The sequence below is a fragment of the Carassius auratus genome, chromosome 2, assembly GCF_003368295.1.
Source record: "Carassius auratus strain Wakin chromosome 2, ASM336829v1, whole genome shotgun sequence".
In the NCBI taxonomy this organism is placed as follows: domain Eukaryota; kingdom Metazoa; phylum Chordata; class Actinopteri; order Cypriniformes; family Cyprinidae; genus Carassius; species Carassius auratus.
Genome location: NC_039244.1, coordinates 21,485,762 through 21,505,955, shown reverse-complemented (window position 1 = coordinate 21,505,955; position 20,194 = coordinate 21,485,762). Strand labels below are relative to the sequence as shown.

Genomic DNA, 20,194 nt, shown 5'->3' with positions numbered 1-20,194 from the left:
AATTTAAATTCTTTTTTTTTTTTTTTTGTTAGGTAATGGACTCTTTATATTCTTGTAGACTTTATTGTGCAACTGTCTATTTGTTCTTCAAATAAAAGAAAAGTAGGGTTGTGCTTGATATAAGATTGAATTGAATTGTCACTCCTTACATCTGCCAGTTAAAGTGTCTGATGCTTTGAATTGGCACACACTGCGCTTCTGTACAAAGCATCTACAAGCGTGGGACTAGATGTGCTGAATTAATTCCTCTGGCTTTTCTTTCAAGACAGCATGAATGAAGGCATTCTTTTAAAACCCAAACTCCACACACAAAGACTGTCAGCAGGGGGGCTTCAACACTGCAAAAAATCCTTAAAGCAACTAGCTGGTTTGAGTCAAGCTCACAGTCAGTGGTACAGAGAAAAGAAGCCATTCAGATAGACATCGCCTCAAATATCCCAAACTGTATTCTTCTATTTTATTGTGTCAAAAACTCTTTTTTCCCCGTCACCAAAAAGCTTGATGGAACATCTTTAGGGATCTGACACCATGAATGACGCTTTCTGTGCAAATAGAAACGGAGGAAGCAGTGTTTGCTCTCTAAAGTGTAAAGGCTCTATTATTTATCTTCCTTCTGACATTTAAGTCATCAAATCCCAGACCTGGACATAGACCTACAGCTCTGCAGTGGTCTGGCAAATCTAACTCCTGCAGAGACAGGATCAATTCGTAAATCCCTCTCTACACATTCACTAGGAAACCATGGTCATGGATAATGCTCACTTTACACAAGACAAAATAGGCAACTCTTTTAAAGCTGCTTTCACATCTTCAAAATGACAAGTAAGAGAAAATGCAATCTTTTGAAACATATTTAGCAATTACTAGTGACCAAGACCACTGAAGGCTACTTCCTGTACGTCAGTCTTGTATTGTTTGCATGGTAAGAGGTCGTAGTTTGACATCTTTGTTCTTCATCTCACTGTCTTGTGTATAAAGGTTGTGCTCTCTTATGTAATCAATGACCGAGTCTGGTAAGAGATATTTAACACTCTGGCCTCTCCGTAGGGCTCGTCGGACCTCTGTAGCACTGATCTCATTGTGGACCCACTCCCGAACGAGAAAAATGCGCTGGCGGTGCCTGGACAACAAGTCAGACTCGTGTATAGCCCGGTCTGGTTGCAGGCTACCTCTGCTCACACAGACCAGTCCAAAGCGGCCCACCACCTCCTCTACATGATCATCCCTCCACAGACCAGGAATCTTAAAGGTGTCCATGAAATCTGCTCCACAAAGCAACTTCAGCTGAGGAACATCTGTAGGGGAGAAAGTGATCACATTATTGATTGTACAGTACGTCGTTGCTTTCTGTATCAATTAAACAAGCAGTTCACCCAAAAATGAAAATTTGATTAAAATGTAGAGATGAGTTCGTTTCTTTATCAGTTCAGAATCTGAGAAATTCATTACGTCACTTGCTCGCTAATGGATCCTCTGCAGTGAATGGGTAGCTTTTCAAACAGCTGATAAAAACATCCATTGTCGAGTGATGTACATTTCTCCCAAATCTGTACAGATTAAGAAACAAATTCATCTACAACTTCATCTACAACAATATATATTGTTGGAAAGGTCTAAGACTCCCAAATATATATTTTACCAATGTGTTTTGTTAAAAATTATGTAGGAAAAGTAATAGATTAATTTATGACAAGAGTGCACGCTCAAAAATCTACATTACAACAGGAGTTTTGACCTCGGTTTAAAAACAAGACTTCTTTGTTGCCTTTTTCTCTATCACATATTAGAAATCATCAGAAATTATATATCGACTGAAAACTTAAAATCTCAAAATTCATCCTTTAAAACCCATTTTAAAATCAGACATTGCATTACCCTGTAAATGGTACATCAATATCATGTTACAAAATGTTTTCAATCATGAATTATAAAAATTTCAGTTTGTATCATGCAAGTCTATCTTCAAAAACATGAGTGACAGTTTAAAAGTGATGTACTGTTTTGGAACCAACCATAGGAATGTGACTGGAAATTCACAACTTTTAAATTTCACCTGAAAAAAAAAATTCTGTCATGGTTAATGTACTGTAATGTTTTTTGACTTATTATTGTTTTTACATCCATGAAGCACAAAGAGAGAAATGTAATTGGGTGTATTGTTGACTAAAATTTTAGTTATTAAAAATACTTTCGTAATTGAAAATAAAGCTGAAATAAAATATTTGCTGAAAAAACTTGAACGGCAATTAAATATTGCCATGGCAGTTAACTGAAAACAGAAAACCTGAAACTCAGGGCCAACCAATGCTGGAAACTGCTCCGTGGAAATAAACTGATATTAATAAAATACACACTTCCTTTAGTGTATCAGTTGCAAACACAACCAAAAAAAATGCAATCAGGGAATTTCCCCATTACTTTTTCTATATGCAGTGGTGGCTCGAAGTCAAAGTGTTTGACACTCCTTGAACCCATGCCTGAAATCTGCAAAAATCTCAAATTTTCTTTCCTCAACACTTCATTAGAAACCATTTCATGGCCAGCATTGCAAGGGCTCCACCTCAGCAGTGATATTTACAGGATATGAAAGAATCAATAATGTGCTTTTAACTCTAATTCTCTCACTATGACGTGTCTGGGAGCTGGCTTTTGTTTGAGCAGACATGAATTGCAGGGGGTAGTAAATGAACCTCGGCAGCCCACTAAAGCTCTTTATTTCTACTCCATGTGGCTATACATAGATCTAAAGAAATGCATGTGCACACTGTATGGGGATGGGGAAATACCTACCCCTTTCATAATTATTCTAATAATGAAAACATTCTTGAAAAACACAGTAAAGAAAAGCATTGTGCACATTCCAATACAAACACTAATATTTCCAGACAATCATCAATGGCTCAATTCAGTAAGCACCAGATTTCTTTGAATTGCTTAAAAAGGGGTTTGCAGGAAAGCCATTTCATAAACAATAATCCCTGAGATAATTTGACATGAAATCTAAAATTAAACGGATCTCTTCCTGTGAAAATATCACTTCAGTTTTTAACATAAAAAGTGCAAGGTATGATTTAATTAGCGGAACACTTATTATCTGACAACTGTTTTATGAATTAAAATATAGGCTGAATCATTTGTGATATGTAATTTCAACATATTAGGCATTCCAATAAGAGTGAATGGGTGCATTTGAAAAATATATAAATAAACTGAAAATAGCTCAAATTCATACTTCACAAAAAATCATTTCTTTCTTTTTGTTCATTTCCTTAAATGCATTTAAATCCTTTAAATCTTTAATTCCTTTAAATTAAAAGGCCATTACTACCCTCCCCCTCATAAAAAAATGGTTCACCCCCATGTTCAAAACATGGCTACTTCCTTGAGTCAGTCCACTGTCAAACAAAAGAAATTACACAAGAAAAAAGCTTTAGAACAAGGGGTTTGCACTGAATAAAGGAATATAGATAACAGGGTATTTGTGTGCATTCTTGGCACTTGTCTTGTTATAAAGTTGTCCTGGCTATTAATCTCAGCTTCATTAACAGTCTGAGCACGCTTGTCTTAAGCTCAGTCATCCTGTGGAGGGTATTAGGCTTCATTAGCATGCTCCTCTACAGCAACCCCAAATAAAAGCACTGTTGAAAAGAGGCCTAACAGCGCTTGTGCTGGCCAGAGAGAAGACAACAGCCTGTTTTAAATGCATCAGACTTATCTAAAGTGATTAGCAAAGACAGAACAGGCTATGTTGGGCCACAGAGGAGGCTTAGGGGAAAACTGAATTGTGATGAGAGGTTTCTGTGCCAGTTTTATAAAGACATATTGAGATGTGGGCGGAGCTTACCAGAGGCTGTGGGTGGGTCCTTGCTGTTGTGGTACTGTGCAGCTATGCGGTCATAGTGGTACCTGTGTTAAGTGATGCAGGGAGAAACAAACACAGCAGATAAGCAACAGTGTAGGTAATCAGCTTATGAATGAAGAAGACGCTTTACATTCACACTGAATTAAATGTGCCTATAAAGTAGATATACAGTATCTATGGAACAACAGAACGATAGATAGAATGACAACTAGATTTCCCATGATTCTTCGATGAATAGATAAGTTTAAAAGCACAGCATTTATTTGAAATTATTCATTTTTGATCAATTTGATATATGGCTGGATGAATCTACTTTTGAACAGTAGATAGAATAATGAAGATAGATAGATACATCTCATTGCTATGCATTCTCTGTGTGAGGGACAGATGCAATGCTGGTACAATTTGGCCAAAAGGACTCCTGTAAAGCACCTACCTTCTGTGATTTTGTAACGAGTCTGTATTGTATGCAGCATAGCATTACTGTATGTCCTTTAAAAATAGCATAAACTCAACCTGGTAATTTATCACACAGGTCAACTGCAAGGGCATATAATCAACTGCGCAATTTCGTCCAATTCTGCCAGGAAGTAAATAACGAACCTAGAAATACAAAGCCCTGGCACAGACCCCTGGCGCAAGAGCAGCCATCCTTCTCCCTAGAATCGGAGCATTAATTAGCCACCTAAGGGCATAGCTAGCAGTTGGCATAAAACTAAATTTGAGTGCTCTGGTGGGTCCTTAAACAGTCTCTTGAGGGATTCAAGAGGAGGAATGGCCCATCACAATGAAAAGAGGGGTTTCGAATTTGGCACGGTTGCAAAATGAAAACCACTAGCAACCAAATACTAAAGGATGACGGGTGTTTCATGTTTTCTGTGGCAGAATCTGAAGAGAATGGAAACTGTGGCCGTTATCATTTATAGTAGGGCTGGAAGGAGTCACGTCAGCGCCTGGATATTTGATGTCTGTTACACAGGGAATTTAAGGATTCGGCTCCTATAAAGTTTGGGCTTTAGTTCAAATATTTTGAAAATGACAGTGAGTCTGTGAAGTCCTTCGTAGAGGGTAATGCAAGGTGAATTCACTTATAAAGGCAACATTTAAAATACAATTGCAACATGAAATATTTCTACAGTAAAAGCTGAATTTCTATATTCTATACCTATATACCTGTGAGACCCTTTACCAATGTGCATCATTCTTTTATCTTCTTGTAAAAACTGCAGTATATAAATGAGATTCTGGGTATCTATTTGTGAGATATAACACTCTTTAAGCACCATAAGTTCATCTACGAGAAGGATAAGCCAATATCAGACATAACTGTATGCCATATTATAAACTGTCATTAATCTTAATAACGCCAGTATGTTTAAAATTTGAACAGTGCTTTTGAAGTAAAGAAAAAAGGCAACTTTTCTATCATCAAAGATGACTATCGCTTCACTTCCGAGCAGTTCCTGAGATAATGGAAGTGCAATAAGCATTAGGCACCCCATCTGTCAAAACCAGTTAATGTTGCTTTTACAGCTAGTGTCCCAGTTGTGTAAAAAAAGACTCCAAAAAGTTACTTGCCTTGTCCAACCTTTGACTGGATAAATGATTTGCGTTAGTCATAGTATGAAGCCAATGCAGAATACTTTTCTAAAATTGTTTTTTTATATTCACCTCATGGTCACCACAGTCTCGGTCCAATCCGCCTGCTGGCTCTCCCAGTCATCTACAGAAACCCAGTCAGAGCTCTGCAGGGCCAGTCTTGCCATAGCAAGTCGATGTTTCGAAACAACAAGACCCTGTTTTCCATAATTATCACCGACAGGAGAAACAATACCACCCACAACACGATACAGACCTGCAAAATGGAGAGAGACAACATATCTGACCCAAAAAGAGTCAAGCAGATGACAAATTAAATGTCAAATATAAAACAAATTACAGTTCCTGTAGCTAAAACAGTAATACAATCCCAACAACATGCGTTCCATACCTTGGAAATGCATAAACTTATCAAATGTGTATCATGAATGCAATACAACAGAGGGTTTTGGATTAAAGGAATAGTTAAACCATAAATGCAAATTTGCTTAAAACTGACTCACCCTCAGGCCATCGAAGATGTAGGAGTTTGTTTCTTTATCGGAAACAGAATAAATTTGGCTTCACATCACTTCTTCAACCAATGGATCCTCTGCAATGAATGAGAACGGCATCCATTCACTGCTATTGTTGAGCAACTGATGTTCTGATGAAGAATCAAACTCATCTATATCTTGGATGGCCTAAGAGTGAGTAGATTTTCAGTCTACTCATTTTCAGATGTTTTATTTTTCGTTGAACTATTCCTCTGAAGTACCAATCATACGAACAAAATGTAAATAACTGTCAGATTATTAAACGGTCATTGATTCCTTTTCTAAACACAACAGCTCTGCAAAAGTTTCTAAGCCACTGCACACAAATTAACACAAGCTTTGCACACACAGCCGGACTCTAATGAGTTGCTGAATTCTTAATGTTTTTGCCAAATAATGCTTTAATTTTGCATAGTCAAGATGAATTCACATCATACTGCAATTGTTTTGCAGTTTCTCACTTAGCTGTGCATGCAAGACATTATAAACCAGAATTTTTAAAAGTCAGCTTGTAATCTTCCATAAAAATGGCAACAAACCACAAAAGTCTCCAGGCACTCATGAGGTAAAATAAGACAGGCTATTTTGGCTACTTGTTATGCGATTTCTGCAAGCAATTCTTGAGTACACTGTGTACAGTAAATAAATACAAGCAAAAATGACAGCATGCCAGAGTCTTTTCAAGAGGTGCAGTTACACCATGTCTACACTGCAAAGTAGTGCATAATTGTTCCAATTACAATCAACAAAACATGAAATTCTTGCTTGCTTGCATTGTAGACACAGTGTTACAGCAGCTAAAAAAGCCCTTTTTTTGCTTGTGATGCTTGGGTATGAACTTGTGCAATTATACTTTCACTGAGAAAAGGTCAGCTGATGCTTTATCTAATGCTAAGGCACTGCTAAGCGAGTTAAACATTCAAACTTTACATTTGACACCCATTTCTTACAGCCTGAAGAACAGCCTTTAAATGAAAGAGATATATTTATAACTTTATACTGCATCATATTTGATATGCACATTTATTAGATAAAGATAAGAAATTTTAGATAAAATGGGACCATCAAATATGATACATCAGGTTTCTGAGTAATTTTTATTTGTACATCTCTCAAACATACGGTAATTGTATTGCATTGCATTATACGTTTTGCCCCCCACAATAACAGCTATAGAGCTTTGATCATAAATGCTTGATCATGCATTTAAATATCATCTTATTAAAGACATTATTGGGAGAGATTTATATGGGTGATATTTATATGCATTTTATGTGTGCAGTCTATTATACTGTTACAAAGATCTCATTGATTCACATTACAAGAATGTCTTAATTTTTGGCCATACAAATATCAGAAAATGCACCAAATTGCCTATTTTTGCTCAGTTTGAGCCTGTTTTTTCCACTTTGAGTACGAGCTCCATTTTCCTATATCATAAAATATGAGCCATAAAATCATTATGTATCAATTAAATACTTAACCAAAAGTCTAAAAAAGAAGAAAAGAAGGTTCAATAAACTTTTTAACTATATTATTATTTTTTTTTATTTCTTCTAACTATTACTTCATATGCCTGGACTTTTAAGGTTAATAGATTTAGAATTATTAATAGAATTATGAAAAAAAAATGCAGTTATACAACAGAAATCACTTTAAAGCGACAGGCTCAGAGGAAGGAAAGGAAGCCAATTTTGGCCTGATAACAGATGATGGCCAATTTCAGGTAAACGAACAGGTGGCACCAACCCGTCTGGTGCATGTGGTCTCTGGCCAGCTCAAACAGCCGCATGTGCTGGTGGGTAATGGGGTTGAAGGAGCCACAGGCCAGCAAAACCAGAGGAATACGACCAGCCATTTCAGTGTTTCACAGCATAGTAAACACGATCACACTACAAAAAAAATAAAATAAAATAAATAAACTTTCTTAATCACATATCAGCTAATTTTGCAATATGAGCACAAAACTAAATGTTTTGCTATAAAATGAGAGTTTTATTAGGCTAATAGTTGTCGTGTTTTGTACATGGATGAAAGTGGAATTTATTAATGATGTTGCTCAATATTTCCAGTTAAAATATTCCATCTTCTTAAGAAATCTAAGAAAAATCCCTTATTAAACACTGAAAAGGCTTTAATTAATCTAAATGTTACATACTCTTAGATCAGTAATTCTCAAAGTGTGGTCCGCGGACCACTAGTGGTCCGCCATCGCCCCCTAGTGGTCCGCGAAACGATGACCTAAACTAGGCAAGTGTTTGGAGCCAGACATTGATGTGTGATAAGCAGCACCACCCGTCTCATTAATATTCACGTTAAGTTTTAGATGGAAATCTCAAAATCTAGAATCCACAGATCTATTAGTTTTGTAATGTACTAGTTTTTGTTTCATGTGTAAAATCCCAGTAATTTCAGTGATATTGGACATTAGGGGGAACATTCTTTTCAGCATTTTATTGTTACCATAGTTACAACCATAGACTTCCTATACCCACCACCTCAGTTTTAAACTAATGGCTCTTTGGAATGGCATTAAGTGGGACCTAGGCTGTTACAGTATGTTTAATTGCAGTTTTTTTCCACATGTGCAGTTTGTTGTTCATATTAAGCTGCAACTCATTTCACATTTACTTTTTCAAATTAAATAAAAATGTATATAATAATTTCTGATCATATTATTGCATTTGTGTTTGAATAATTAGTTTTTTTACTTGAAACAGTTGCATATTAAACTTAAATTTAGCTTATCCTTCCTATTTTGTTGGTTTTTGGGGGCGTGTTAGAGTGGGATTCTGTTAGGTGGTCCTCAGAAAAAAATTGGAAGATAAAGTGGTCCTTGTGCTGAAAAAGTTTGAGAAACACTGTCTTAGATAATGTAATAAATAGACTGTTTTGGCACTGGACTAATCTGTCAGTCAAGTCAAGCCAATAGGAAACAGTGAAACAAGTGCAAATTACACACTGGACAAGGCACATTTTGTTGACAAAATTACACAGCCTAACCATACCCCTAATTGAACATACACTTATTATTTAATAATAACAGGTAAATAGATGGATGGATGCAGAAAAAATATTGTGTACGATCCTAATAATAAAACTGTGCAGGTACAAGGATGAGAACAGACAAGTATTTCTGTTTAAGGATGAAGGGCTTACAACAAAGGATGAATAAAGGGATGAACATAAAAATGACACATACTAGCGTAATGTGACCGAGAAGACATTATGTAAAACTATAAAAGTCATGGGCACCTATGGTGATTTCACATTGATGAAATCAGATGGTGCTTTGATATATGATACTAAGTGAAAACTATATTTAGGTATTCACGTGATATTGCAAGGTATACTATAATGAAATACTACCATGTCAAAAATAAGTATGAGTAGCAAAATTACCAAAAAGATTTAACGTTAGTGAGTTTGACAGCTGTATAGTTTTGGATTATGACATTTACAAAACAGCTTTAAATGTATTTATTAAGGTTATGACTTCGGCACATATATTACCTGACAAATATGCTAATAAACAAAACGTTTAAGCCGTATGTGTTTACCTTATCCAAAGATCGCCTCCAAGTTTATGCAAAAGCTACATGCTATATATCGTTAGCCGTTTGTTACATGGTTAAATGTCCCCCAGAACATTGAGATGGAAAAACACAGTTCCCATTATTTTGTGCGACAGCGGCCACTAGTGGCGAAAACGGAATATATCAGTTCATTAAATAAGAGACCAAAGAATCCCCACTGTATTTAATCATAATAACCGACCTCGTTCGCTCTAACTGTAGCTTTAATGACAAGGACTCGTTCAAAGTCAAATGATATGAACAGTCTGTCCTTTATCTGATGGAGCAAGTCTTGAGGATGATGAAAGTTCTGAACGGGCACGATTCTGAACGCAAGGCGATCTTAAAAGCACTCTATGATCCCTTTAAAGGCCTAATATGAAGTGAATTATATTTATGTGGAACTGTGATTCTGTACATCACAGACTCTAATGGGGCGCAAAAGACATTGCTAATGGCTTTATTGTTACTTTATACATAGGCTATGGATATGGATATATATCGTCTACCTCCTTTCTTAGTCCTTCATGCATTATGTATTACCTTTTAACATAAATATCTAACCTGCGGGAGGGAGAAAAAGCTTTTTCTAATCACCCTTCAAGGAGACTTTCTGTTGCCCTTCATAAAGGCACTTTGCACAAAAACTACCCTAATTATAGCTACTAAAGGGGAAATGGGCTGTAAAGATCCATACTCTCAGCCTGCTCTGGCTAATGTGACGAATGTTGTGCTACACTAATGGAGTCATATTCTCTGTGTTACATCACACAGATGTGATGAGCACAGCGATATTTGCTCTTTTGCACCAGTCCTGTTCATCCCTGGAAATCATATCTGCCTTATGAACTGAATATGTTTGGCCTCGACAGTCTGTTCTCTATGAGTCTGCATTTTTGCATCTGGGTGCCTACAGATGGAGATATAGGCCTGTCTACTTAAAATACAAAATTAAACTGTAAATTAAAAGCGTACGTTTGTTTGTCTGATCATGAAAAGTCAACAAAATGCCTGTGTCTGATTGTGACATCACTGAGATTGGTTGTGTGTATTTGACCAACCGTTTAGGGACGTAACAGAAGACAAAGGCGATGCCTTTCCATGTTCCACGCAGTTCTTTAAGACATAACATTTTAATGTCTTTTACAAAAATGTAGATTGGTCTAATTTGAATCCAAAAAGTAAGGCAGAGTACTAGCCCCTTAGCGTACTGCTAGCTGGTCAAACAAGTTCTTAGAACACAGTCTTATGAGAGTGGTTTATGCAACTGGCCCCAGGTTATATTCTAGGTTTACTTGCTTGTGTATTTATTCATATTCAATGTAAATTATCATTTACTAGTGTTGTTAGAGAACTGTTATTTTTACTACAATTTTATGTCAATAGGAAATAAAAGTTCTTACATAACACAATTTTTTTTTTAACCTAAAAACCTATGAGCTACAATAAATTATAAAACAGACAGAGGGTAAAAAAAGACTATATTAATAATATGCCAAAAAAAAAATTAAAATAAAGTATAACTAAAAATGTTCTTTATAACACTAATGTCCTAGAAAGCATTTTCAAAGTGCAGTTCTATTCAACACCAAAAAGGGTTCTGCTTTTGTCACAGGTCAAAGAACCCTAATCTAGCACTGTTAAGAAACATTGTTCTTAAGAGTATAGGACTCTTTCTATTACTGACTCCCAAGTAGTTTGGGGTGGGCAACGTCGTTCCTTGAGAGCCGATGTCCTGCAGAGTTTAGCTCCAACCATGAAAAAAAAACAACATCACTTGTCTGTAGCCTTAGTAATCCTGAAGACCTTGATTAGCTGTTTAATTAGGGTTAGAGCTCAATTCTGATGGACAGCGGCACTCCAGGACCTTAATCCCAATTGACTCTAGGGTGACCCCTCTTGGGAGGCAGGTAGTACTGCCACAGATACCGAGAACTCTCCAAGGTGCTGAAAGGATTGACTCCACGAGCAAATGATGGCTTCAGAGTCTAACCGAGGCAGTGAAAAACACATAAAGCAAATAAAAAAATGTATATCTGTGAATGAAGCATCACCTTAATGGTGGACCATAAAAGAGTGATTCCTGCAAAAGAGGAGTTCAGACTTCATTTGAACAGATTGCTCTCATAAGATTTTAAATAGAATTGGAATCAATTATTTAGTAATCTCCATAATAGCAAAAGACACAGCTAAGATATATTACAGCGATGAATATAGAATATTACACATTATGTGGATAATACGACACAAAGAGTGAATAGCATTACTGAAAACAGGTATTAACCTCTGTGTCAAGTAACAGAAAAAGTTGATGTAAATTTATATACATACATTTAGATTGTTAAACAACAGTTAGTTTCAGTCTTTGCATCTGAAACGTTTAACTATGTACCTAGCTTGTCTACTGAGTTTGTAAATACTCAATAAATACTATGATAGTATCTAAATAATAGTAAATTTACACTGTTCAAGATAGATCAGTCTGTGTAAGTGATGGGAATTTTTCATTGAATCTGTCTGAAGACATATCCTTACGACAGAAGGCAACAAGCGATTGTCTTTGTGAGTGAATGATTGACTCAGTCAGCCGATCCATTAAAAAATACTGATTTATTTAGCAGCAACATGCAGAGGTGAGTCATTCAATCATTTATTCAGATACGTTCATTCGTTTGCACATTCAGAGACGAAACACAGTTGTTTGAAGAGAAACACATGCATTATGCCATGGCTTCACTTGGAACTATTTATGTTGCAAAAAGAGACAAAGTAACTGACAATATTGTGTCTTCTGTAAATCACCCAATATTAACTTTTGTATTTTCTCCTGCTGTGTCTATAGGCTACATTGAATATAATGATCAACATTAGCCTATATATTTTGAAAGAGTACAACTCTTTCCAGTTAGCATGTTAGCATAATCTGAACATAGAGGCAACTAATAAGAATGAGAATAGAGAAACGATGTATTTTCAGTTAGGCTAATTCAAATACTTTCCATATTTATCTTAGGGTAAAAGTTCACGTTTTACCTTATCTCATTGCTATCTCCAATTTTGTAAAGCCTTAGTTATTAATAGCATAATCGCCAAGGCTGGTGCTGGCCTTGTCACTTTAAAAACAAATATTTGAACAGACCATTACACAAAGTGACCATGTTGTTGTTTCTGTTGATGCATTAAGATCCTGCTAGTGGAGTAATTAAATAGTGCAATCTGAAATGGTGGATCTCTGCAAAACCTCCGCAAGGTATACATCATCTTATACAGTGGTAGCTTCAAGCACCAGCACCAGCATGTTCCTCTCTCAGAGAACTCAACCCTTTCCTATCATGTCTGCTCTGCGGTGGATGTTTAGACTTGCAGATGTGTTGATAAAAGAGTGAAGAAGCTTTCACCTAGAGCAAATTTACTCAACAGAATGCATCCCCTGAAATGCAACAAGCCAAACGATTGAAATGAATGAGCACAAATGGTTTTTCCAATCTATCAGCTGTGCAGGTAAATTGGGTTTCAGGAAGACCGGGGAAATAATATAGCATTTTAAACCAGCTCATTTTTTTTTCAAGCAACTAAAATGATTATCAGAAATCCCCCCAGGCTTCTGCAAAATTGACATTTAACTAAGAAAAAATAGGGCATAAAATGACCGAAAGAATGTGTAGTGGGTTAGAATTTTAAATGGATTTCTGAAAGTTTTCTTTCTCCATTGTGAGGAAACTGCATCTAAAAGACTGATGTTTACAGGCATTTATTAGTTACCTCCTACTAAATGATTCCATTATCTTGACTTCCCATATTTACATAATGCATTCTATAACAGATCTTAATCAATGCATAAGTAATATTTAAGCATTTCTTATATTGCACTTTCTAGTCTAATTTATATATATTTTAAATACATTTTATATACATCTTAAATATTTTACAAAATTTATACACATGATGTTGTTATTTACAGTGTTTTGATATCTTGAATTGAACCTAGGTAGAGCTCTCAAGAGAGGTGGAAATGAGAAGACCTATAGAGTTCATGGCTGAACGCTCATTAAAAGCTTTCCTAGTCAACCTGGGCACATGGAAAGTCCACAGTCCACAATTATTATTATTATTTTTTTTTTACCTCAGCTGACAAATCTCATTTCACCTGAGGGTAAATCTTAGGCAGGGCATGAGCCACCATTAGAAATGAAAATGTTTGATCTTCAAAATACACTCTGCATGTGAAATGGAAGTTTTTACAGGTAAGTCAGGATTTAATATAAACATGGTTAATGCATGGGAGGAAACGGAGAGGTAATTTTCAGGGACAACCATAAAAAAAAAAAAGGAAATAAATATGGATTGAAAATGGTGTTACTTGAAAATGAATTATGGCAGCTCAAAAAACTGTCTTTTATATCAGTGTGACTTTTCAAATTGCACCATAATCATAATAAACTTGTTTTGCAGCCTTTGATGTCCACTATGCTGTGATCTATGTACTGTAAGTCAGGTTACCTGGTAACCATGACACCAACATACTAGAAATACTTCAATTTGTATATTCCTAAATATACTGATAACCACCATAATTGTACAGGCAGTAAAACACAAAAACACCATCGGGTTAACACAGGTTATTTACACATAAATATAATGTGAATTTTCTGTGGATTTTCACTATAACCTATGTGCTACTTAATACTTTCCACTTGCAAAAAATATAATTTTACAGTATAATGTTACATGTATTACATTTAATGTAACTTACAGGTAATCAATAAAAAAAAAAAAAAAAAAAATATATATATATATATATATATATATATAAATTAGCATTTGCATCGCTAAGACTAAAAAAATTGTCATAATGTCATAAGAATGGGAGAATAGTATACAGTATAAACAAATAAATACTAATAAATACATTTTTTACTGTATTTGAAAGTGTTTTAAATTCTAGGATTAGCAACTACTTTAGGTCATTTTATCATAATTTTATCATAGCCAATGAAATGCAAACAGGAATACGAATCATAAAAAAGAAGAAAAAAGAAAAAAAAGAAAAAAGAAAAATCCCACACTGTTGTTTTTGTTGTTGTTATTAATATTTAATGTGCCTGGAAGGCACAGCTGCCCACCTTGGGAAAAGTATTTGGATTAAAATAATGATAATAAATAATAAATGAGAGGGATGTTTGGACAAAAATATACTGTGTTGATATACTACTGCCTCAGTTTGATAAAAATAAAAAGAAAGAAATAGTTTTAAAAAAAGACACAAACGTACATCAATTTCTAATATCCTTTTTAAAACATGAAAAATATCGAAAATAAAAATCAACAGAAAAGTATTTAGACAGGGAGTGAATACATGGCTTATCATAGGTCAAGATTAATTGCTCGGGGAGTGACGTAGCAGCCTGATCCTGGGGGTTTAACTCGCGCAACGCGCAGACACACAGACCGCGTTAACTCGTGCGCTCGGACCGCGTCTCGCGCAGCTGGGAGTTCACTAGCAAGACTTCACTTCACCGTCGTTAAAGGACAGATACAACCCAGAGAGTGGTGTTTTTTTCTTCTTCAGATTAACAGAGGAAGAATTAGGTCATCGCGATCTGGTCGAAGTGTTGGGCTCATCATGAAGATGTGCGTGATAACAGCGATGCTTTTCCTGGTGCTCCCCGGGCAGTGCGGCATCCTGGCTGGGAAAGGTAAGGCAGATTGGACAACTTGGAATGTCACCGCATGAAAAGAAACGCCTGAGACTTAGATCAGTGTCTTAGATCATATGTGATCAATTACTCTCAGTTTTGTAGAATTCACAGCGGCAGGCAATGACAGGCTGAGACGAGTGTCTTAAATCAGGTTTCAACGCATATGTCCTTACGTACAAGTTTGTCTTTCTTTCCCCCGTTTTCTTAATGATGAACCTTTATTTAGGACACTTCAAAAAGATCAGCATCTTTTGAAAAAATCTAAATGTTTTCATTCCTGCAGGAACAGTACAGACTGTGAATCATATATTTACGGTTTCTCAGCCTGAGCCATTTTAGACCTATTTTCCTTCATCAATTTTTCATTGACCTTTAAGGCGCATTTCTACTGTTCTTATCTGGTATTTTCAATGACTGCATAGTGTATAAGACCTTAAGAGCATAATGCATAAATGTGTTTTGGGAGCACAAACATTGAGATAAGAGATGTAATTGACTCTCTGGGGCAGTGATGAATATGGAGCAGCTCAGTTATTTGTTAGTGCACAAGTGGAAGATGAAATGTGATAAATTACAGTCAGATTGGATCATGCAGACTGGCAATGAAAGGCTGAGAGTGGCATTTGGCAATGAATCTTCCTTTGAGTACATCTTCATCCATTAAGGGCTGATAACTTGTTTTTGTTTTTCATGTTTTTTTTTTTTTTTCCATCAGTATGATTTTAACATTCATGATGATGACCTTTCTTTCAAGTGTCTGCTGAGCAAGTCGATGTGTGTTCCATTCACTGAAGTAGTGATTATGATATAAATCTGGATGTTTTTGTTGCAATAAGAATAATACTCCTAGATTTCCGTAATTTCCTTCTATGTGGTGCCATAAGTCTGAAGAACTTGGTGCTTTTGAATCCCAAGAAGAGGTTTTGTTAAGGCATATTTCTCTTTGGTTACTAAGGTGTTCTGACTGGTTGCTAAGGTGTGTCTATGAAGTTTTTAGGATATTTCAGAATTTTTTCTTTCTGCCCCCCCCCCTTGACCTTTTGCCATTGTAGGGCAATGCCATACTCCATGTTTCATTGAAGAGGACTCTAAACCTTGTCTCAGTCGGCTTGCCATTTGTACAACTTGGAGTAAAGACATTGTCTGATGACCTGCGATGATTGGATCACGCTACAAGCTGCTGGCAGCTCTCTCAGCATCTTGGAAGGAAGCAGAGTACATCTTATCTTTCCGGCTTGATCTGTGGAAATACTCTTTATGACCTTCTGTGGTGACAGGATGACCAAAAAAGAGAGCCAATCAGTGGCTTTAATAGAACTCTAGGCCGGGTACAGAGCACTGCCAGGACTACCCTGCGAAGGTCTAGATCAGCAAAGCAACACTTACATGAGTCTTGAAGAGTCTGCCCCGATACTTGCAGCAGACATGTTTTTTATAACGCCATTGTGTTTTTAGGGAACAGGCATCGATTGGAAACAGGGGTAGGCAGCTCTGTCCTGCAGAGTTTAGCTCCAGTTCTATTCAAACACACCTGTCTGTAATTCTAAAAGGGTTTTGGTTAGATTTTTCAGGTGTTTGATTAGGATTGGAGCAAAACTCTGCAGGACAGTGGGTGTTGAGGGACAAAGTTGTCCATCCCTGCCCTAACTAGAACAAATTATTGAAAAAATTACTCTTCAACTGTTCAGTTTATCTTTAACCCTAAGCAAACTTATCTGAACTAGCCAATCATGTCTTCAGAATTACTTACAAATTACAGACAAGTGGGTTAAACTGAGATTAGTGAGTCTACAGGACCATTGCCATCCAGGACTGGAGTTGAAGAGGCCTGATCTATTGTATCTGTTAATTTTCTTATTCTTATTCTTCTAGGTTGGAGTCTGTGGCAGCCATATTAATCATACATCAAGTACTTCTCTACTTGGTGGCAGTCCTGAATAGGCCTTTAACAAACTTTCGGTTTTCAGAACAAACCCTATAGCACCACTGCCAATTTAATAGTTTATTTTTTATTATCTTTTTTTTCTGTTAATAACTTTTCTACGACTGTGTCTTGAAATAAACTCTTTTTTTTTTTTTTTGTCTGATTATTGGCTGCCTTGGAATGTGTTTATTTATTTTTTATTTTTTTGCCCACTGCTTCTCCTACTTTTGCCCAATTGTTATAAAAATTGGGTCAGATGATTGTTGGACCAGGCTTCTCAAAAATGACTGAACAGATTTTACATTTTTGCTACTATTACAGAGAGGCACCAAACTGAATGTGACTTTTAGCATGCTAAGCAGTTTTCTATTTGACATTCTCAGTAGCACGTCATTGGTGTAGAGTGGATATTTGTTTTTTCAAAGGTATGGTCAAGCCCCATAAAACATAGCTTATAAACCTTTTTTTATTTGAAGGACATACAGTATACACCATATTATCTGAACCCTAGATACTGATACAATATCTACATAACTATTTAAAGATGTGGCACCCTATGGATGGTTTGCAGTTGCATTATTTAGTTGCTATTGCTAAATCTGGAACATTTTTGAGAGGTTTCGGTGAAACTGTGGCACTCCACTTTCCCCTCAAGGCATTTTCTTAGAAGCTAAGTCACTGTTTGCATGGTTAGACTGCAGTTGAAGATATGGCTAAATTGTGTGCTTTTACAGATATTGCATTTTCTGTTTCTTTCCAGCTGTCAGTGGAAGAAAAACAGCCATTTCTACTCTGCAGGCTAATTCTTGCGTAACTCACTCATTTGATCCCCTCTGCCCGTCCGGGTAGGATCGAACACCATGCCGATCTGATACCAGCAGAGCCTATTTTAATTGAGCGGTTGGTGGATATTCCTGTAACACACTGAGGGAATTCAAGACGCATGGTGCTGCCCTTTGTGTTGTTTGGATAAGCCGAGAAGGCTTGGAGCTTTATCTTTGGCTCATAAATGAATTAGGAGGATGTTAATTTTCCACGGGTGCAGGAGACACCAAGGCTGTCAAACTGCAGGTGTTTGTTTTAGATCGGAGCAGCTGTGGTACCGCCCTCTCCTTCCTCCCAGGTGGAAAAGCGCAGCGTCGGGGCGGGTGGCTTCTGATCTTTTCTCTCACTTGCGCAAACACGCACGCAGTAACTGTTGGGACTCAAACAGAGATGATGTGAATTTCACTTTGCTTGGTTGTTTTAATTACAGTCAGGATCTGCACACATCAGTGTTAAATATGAATGCAGGTGCGACATCTCTCTGTGTTTCCGTTGATGAGTGTGAGTTTTTGGCTCTAGGATAGAGTGAGAGAGAGAGGGAGCGCCCACTGGCACAAAGAGAGATAAAAAAGAGACAACCACTATCGGTCTGAGTGTTTTCATACGTGTGGCGCCTGTCATATGACTGTGCTGACTGAAGCTGAAATCAATAGTGCATGTCACGGGCCTCTTGCTACCACTGCAGGAATGAAAATGCTACAAAGGCACAAGCAGAGAGCAAATGGGTGTTTTTGGGGGTGTATTTGTAAGTTGTATATTATACGTCTCTTTCCTCAGCGCTTGATTTCCTGTAGAGTTGGAGGCTGGCCGTGAGCTGTCCCACTTCTGTAGCGGACTGTGTCGCCCTGCGAGAATAGAGGAAGTGCAAGCTTGTCCTCATGAAATCAGTTATTCATTTTCATGGTGCATCCTGCAGTCAAAGGCATTATCTTTCCTTCTCGCCTGCAGTGATACACTTGATTTGCTTTAATTATGTCCGTTAAAATATGACCTCTTTTGTAAGATTGAGGGAAAAAGAGGAAGATAGGGATGGAGAAGATAAAAGGAAAAAATTGGGAAGATTCTTAGCATCTGAGACGAAAATGGCGCTATCAGTCACCTGGCCTCAGTCGCATTCTCTCTCACCAACATGCTCTTTGTTCTTTTTTGTGTGTGTGTGTTTGTTTTGATGTTCTGTATTTTCTGTGTGGCAGTTTTTGTAGGAATAATAAGGGGATTTGTAGAAAGATATCAGACTAAATGAATATGCACCAAGTGCCAAAAGCAAGTAAAATTGACTTGTAAACATCTTATTTGAGAAGTAAATTAGACAGAGTTACTATTCAGTTGGGTGGTTATGTTTTTAGTAATTGGATCATGAACTTTTGATTTAATTTGCAAATTGAGAACGTCTTATCTGTCATCAAAATGTGAGTGAATCAAAGAGACTGTCTCTACAGTCTGCTAAAGAAAGGCTCTGTCATTGGTTGGCTGTTTTCTATCCGGTGTTGCCTTATTGTAACCCAGTGCAATTATGGTGATCAAAATCAATATAGTTTTTGACGTTTTTGTGGAATGTGGCTTTTTATTGATGATGAGACAGAGAATGACTGGCAAGTGTATGATGCTGTGATTGCTAAATGACTTTTTGATGCTGTTTAATGAAAATACATAGGGGAGTAGTGGCTACAATTAATGCATAGGGATGGAAATGTATAAAATATTATATATACACACAGTTTTTGTTGTACTGCTTTGTATATGCTGCTGAATCACCAGTGCCATGGCAGAAGAAATAAAGTTTTGAATGTGATGACAGTACAAAGACAATGTGTTGCAAATAATGGTACGGAAACACAGCTTTGTTTTGATGGTGAGTCCTCACTGATAGTGTGCTAAAATGGTAAATGTGGTCAATTTATGTATATGTATATGTATATGTATATGTATGTGTGTGTGTGTGTGTGTGTATGTAGAAGGGTTGCTGCAAAAGCTTAAGTTGGGTTCGAAATGCGCTATATATATTTAATAAAATGCTGAGCAAAATGCAACATTTTGCTTCTCTTCTGACCACTCCAACAAATTCTCAGTGTCCTTGTGGAAAACAAGCTAAAACTGAGTGAGGCGGGAGATCTAAAGCATTTGAGTGAAGCCAAGGGCTTGGCTGAAGGACTGTAAGTCACTCAGAATGACAT

The 20,194-nt window shown here is 36.7% G+C and overlaps 1 protein-coding gene across 1 annotated transcript; it reads right to left on the bottom strand.

The window, feature by feature from the left end:
• Nucleotides 1-747: 747 nt before the first annotated feature.
• On the bottom strand, nucleotides 748-9,614 carry nmnat3 (nicotinamide nucleotide adenylyltransferase 3). The gene is made up of 5 exons (XM_026290271.1): nucleotides 9,558-9,614; nucleotides 7,747-7,889; nucleotides 5,534-5,717; nucleotides 3,845-3,906; nucleotides 748-1,295 (listed from the first exon to the last, which is right to left on the bottom strand). The coding sequence occupies exons 2-5, from the start codon at nucleotides 7,853-7,855 to the stop codon at nucleotides 901-903; spliced, it is 750 nt and encodes a 249-aa protein (XP_026146056.1). The 5' UTR covers nucleotides 7,856-7,889; nucleotides 9,558-9,614; the 3' UTR covers nucleotides 748-900.
• Between the last annotated feature and the right edge of the window lie 10,580 nt (nucleotides 9,615-20,194).